Below are 4,351 nucleotides of genomic sequence, written 5' to 3' on the forward strand. Positions count from 1 at the left end.
CAATGCAGGTGTGCGTATTTCGTGACAAACAATTTGGGCGACGATTATACTCCAGTGCAGCACTTATACTACATGTGAAGTACTCCGGAGAATGCGGTGTTTGTTCAACATGCAGCATTTCTACTTCTATTATCATAAAGTTCGGCGTGTCAGTTCTCTCGTCATCTGCGTCGAAGTGTAAGAGCAGTATAGTAGTCTGCTGAGTCTGCAGACTTTGAGCCTTCGCTTACGCTGAACAGCTTGGGTCACACCGATATATACAACAATAACTGCTCCTCAATGTCACACACGCACACGCACGAGCGCGCACACACACAGTCATAAGCACACTCGCACACACACACACACACACAAATGCGCACGCACATACACACACACACACACACACACACACACACACACACTTCCTTCCTTTTTCCACTGCCATGACTGGCTACGCGGCCCCGTATAAGGGGCATACCAGGAGACGTGTTGTCCACCGGGTGGGGAACGCCAGACTCATCGCGCGCGCGCGCGCGCGGGCTACACACACGCACGCACGGGCTACACACACGCACGCACACCATTTGACTATTTGACGCCCATTGCCGGAGGCGATGATAGCGATGCTACAGCAGAAGCCATAGCAATTTGTGCTGGGATTGCACCATTCAACAGCTTGCAAGGCTGAAGAATTGACCGCCACTATTCACGCCCGCCCGCACACATGCACGCATGCACACACACAAACACATACACACACACACACACACACACACACACACACACACACACACACACACACACACACACACACACACACACACACACAGGCGATAGCATAATTATGCCTGACCGCATCATGGCTAATCCGAGTACTGTAATCAATGCCAAGTAAATAGCGAAATTAAAAATAATTCAAATTATACACCGGCTGAAAAAATCGTACCCGGTGACGAAATCACTGCTGTTGAGTGAGATCACTGAGATGACATCGATGACCTCATCGTTCTTCTCATGCAAGACATGTGTACGTATCGGGTTGATGTGCCAGATGGCATCCGCAACATTGGGAAATTCCCGGAGGCAATATGGCAACCGCTTGCACACACATGTCTCATGACAATCGCATCATGATGTCATGATGATGTTATACGCACTCAATTGTATAATGATGACGATGTCATACGTACATGATCATAATATATGATGATGATGATGATGTCATACACACTCAATCGTATAATGATGACGATGTCATATGCACATGATCACACGATGATGATGTCACACGCACATGATCATAATTATCACGATGATGATGTCATACGCGATGAAAGAGACCGCGCGCTACAGAGCTGTGCTGCCAAGGGGCAACCTGTGTGTGCTTGTTGCACGGACCGTTGTGGCGTTGGTCTGAAAGGTAGGGTCAGCTGACCTTGATGGGATCTTAAAGTGACCTTGATTCAATCGGAGGTAGAGTTTGAAGACCGTTGCTAAGGTAGTTTCAATTTGGAGACTCCACCGATTTAGGCCAAGGCCCGTGGAGAATCCATGAAATACAATACAAACTTGACTCGATCTGATCGGAGATTGAGTTTGAATACCGCGATTACATGAATCTTCTCTGCAAACTGAATATCCGGTGCTTGTTTTTTTCCAGGATGGACTGAACCTGTCCGTGTCTCTCAGCTACTCGGCGCGTCATCACTGGTCACCGTTGACGATGTCGCTGCACCAGGACAGGAGTAGCGCAGACGCCAGTGTTGGTAGGACTGCGACGGGACGGCGGCGGACGAGCGGCGAGCGGGATCGCGTTCCGTTTCCGCGGCGATCGGCAGCTCAAACGTTATCTCCTGGAATACGACGCTGCGCGAAACCTTGCAGCACAAAACAACGGGCAAGGGCAACAAAAATGACAACAAAAAAACGAGTTACAACAAAAACAATCAAGAATATTCATTAGTTTGCGAGAAAGTTGCAAACGGGAACAGTCAGAAGAAACAACTGACTGTCACCACCAGGACTCGAACCAGGGACCCTCGCTTATGACCAGGGATACTCTACCACTAAGCTATGCTGTAGTCGTCATGCAAGCAGCGACCGTTCAACATTTTCTTCAGCAATCAAAACTGTGAAACAATACTGTGACCGCCTAAACTTTGGCGACGAATAAATTTAGCGATTTTCTGTTGCCGACGTTTTAGCGGCCACTCATTTTAGCGATAGAAGAATTCAGGCGGCAGCGACTTTTCGGGTAATGCGAGCAGACGGAGTAGATCTGCAGTATGTGTGTACACTGGCAAAGGAAGAAAAAAAAAGCGCTCAGAAGAAAGGTAACTGAGTCACTGCGCAGTAACCCAGTAACACAGATGGGTACGCGCATGTATCTGATGGTATAGTTACGTCCTAGTATGTATAGCCCATAACCATTCCAGGGCCGTCGGAACGTATTTTAGTGTGGTACGGTCAGCCATCTGAAGTACAATTCACTCGTGGGGGAGGGATGGCTGAGCCGAAAATGTTGGGAAATTAGAGCTCAAATCAGTTCATTTTATTGATTCACAGGGTACTTGGGGCAAATAGTGGTACGGTCAATACCGTAGTGACCGTACCGTGTTCGACGCCCCTGCATTCTGTTCGTAGGGGCGTCATGTGTGTCATAACTTTTAAGGCAGCAGCATAAAAAATAATAATAATAATGGTACTTGAAGATACCGCCATTCCGGCAACAGGCTCTCAGCTGCACCAAATAGATAAATAAAATAACTTTGCCAATATTTCGCCCATTGGGCATCATCAGGGCATTGCGTTATTTATAAATTTATCTATTTGGTGCAGCTGAGAGCCTGTTGCCGGAATGGCGGTATTTTCAAGTGCAAGAAATACGCTGCAATGAAGTTTGGGAATTCTGAAGAAATAATGGTACTGTTTGCTAAAAACAAAATGGCTACGGTCTACGTGTTGCTAAAGTTTGGAGGTTCACAGTAAGACCAAGTGGCCAGCGTGTGGATAACGGCATACACCTACAATAGCGGTAGCAGCAGTAGCAGTACCTATATAAAACCTGGTTTTTAAAGCGATCACCCCACGGTGCAAGCAAAAGCGGTCGTCAAGGCCAGGTGGTCTTTAGAACCAGGTCCCACAGTGTCTGTGCAGAACTGTCGGTGCATGGAAAAGCGGTGGTTTTAAAAGAGCAGGTGGTCGCTAAACGCAGAGGTCGCTTAAACCAGGTTTTATTGTATGTCATATTACATGTACACACAGACAACCCACAGCTCCACTACAGTGCTGTCGGGCGCTGAAGAACGGAGCGCCGAGGAACGACCAAGCAGGCTAGGATTTCACCAAGCACGGGCATACCAACGTATACACGGTGACTCGACCGTTCACCGCTTAAACTTTCTCCACTAGTCACTTGTGACGGCAACAGCACAAGATGTAAAACAGTCACTACTCGTGGTGTACATGTCCACGGTCCTTTTTCTCCAATACACCCTCAGACTTCCAAGTGGAGAGACTGATTGAACGGCGAACAAATTCACGACTCGCATGAAACCGCTGCCACCTCGGGTGCCTAAAAGTAAGGGAAGTATAGCACAACATAAAAGTTTCACAGCTAGCCTTGAGGGCACTGAGTCGAATGGTCTCGGTCCGAGACAGCTGCCCTGCTCCCCTGGCCCTATATACGTGGTGACATAGGAAGCAGACTAACCTCTTCAAAGCCCATTTTCTTGAACATGTTAATGCTGGGCGTATTCGCCATGCCAATCTTGGAGACAAACTTCCTGACGGACAAGTGCTGCACAGCTGCAAGCAGAAGAGAGAGAGAGAGAGAGAGAGAGAGAGAGAGAGAGAGAGAGAGAGAGAGAGAGTGAGTGAGTGTTACGCAATGGGTCTAGAGTGAAAGACATGTCATGGCTTATTTATGTTGTTCTTTAGTTTTAATTTGTAGTGTCTTAGTCTCGACTTTGTTGCATTGTTTTGGTTGCATGTGCAGTCTTCTGTACATGTGCACACCATGGAACGCTTGCGTCATTGGCGCGCGTGCAACATTATTTTGCGCGCATGCTCATATATGCCGCCGCGATGTTTGTCCTTTTCTTCAGTTATCAGTTTTGCCTCGCCGTGTCCGGTCTTCTTGTTCGTCCGTCTCCGTCTTGTCAAGATATTATGTAGAACTTTTAGTTCAGTTTCGTCATTGTATGTGGCGAGTCGGATGGGCGGGGAGGCTGGGCCCCTGACGCCGCCTGGAGAAGATGTGCTGGAGCACAAAGTGTGTGTGTGTGTGTGTGTGTGTGTGAGAGAGAGAGAGAGAGAGAGAGAGAGAGAGAGAGAGAGAGAGAGAGAGAGAGAGAGAGAGAGAGAGAGA

At 48.0% G+C, this 4,351-nt stretch overlaps 1 protein-coding gene across 1 annotated transcript in view; it reads right to left on the reverse strand.

Annotated features, from left to right (window-relative positions):
* Positions 1 to 849: 849 nt before the first annotated feature.
* The window catches only part of LOC135821374 (N-acetyltransferase 9-like protein), an 11,527-nt gene continuing 8,025 nt past the window's right edge, over positions 850 to 4,351 (reverse strand). The window contains exons 6-7 of the mRNA XM_065334444.1: positions 3,695 to 3,789; positions 850 to 1,859 (exon numbers count right to left, since the gene is read on the reverse strand). Coding sequence (XP_065190516.1) covers positions 1,668 to 1,859; positions 3,695 to 3,789 — 287 coding nt within the window. The 3' untranslated portion in view covers positions 850 to 1,667. The remainder of the gene's footprint in view (positions 1,860 to 3,694; positions 3,790 to 4,351) is intronic.

This window comes from Sycon ciliatum, chromosome 7, assembly GCF_964019385.1.
Source record: "Sycon ciliatum chromosome 7, ocSycCili1.1, whole genome shotgun sequence".
Taxonomy (NCBI): Eukaryota; Metazoa; Porifera; class Calcarea; order Leucosolenida; family Sycettidae; genus Sycon; species Sycon ciliatum.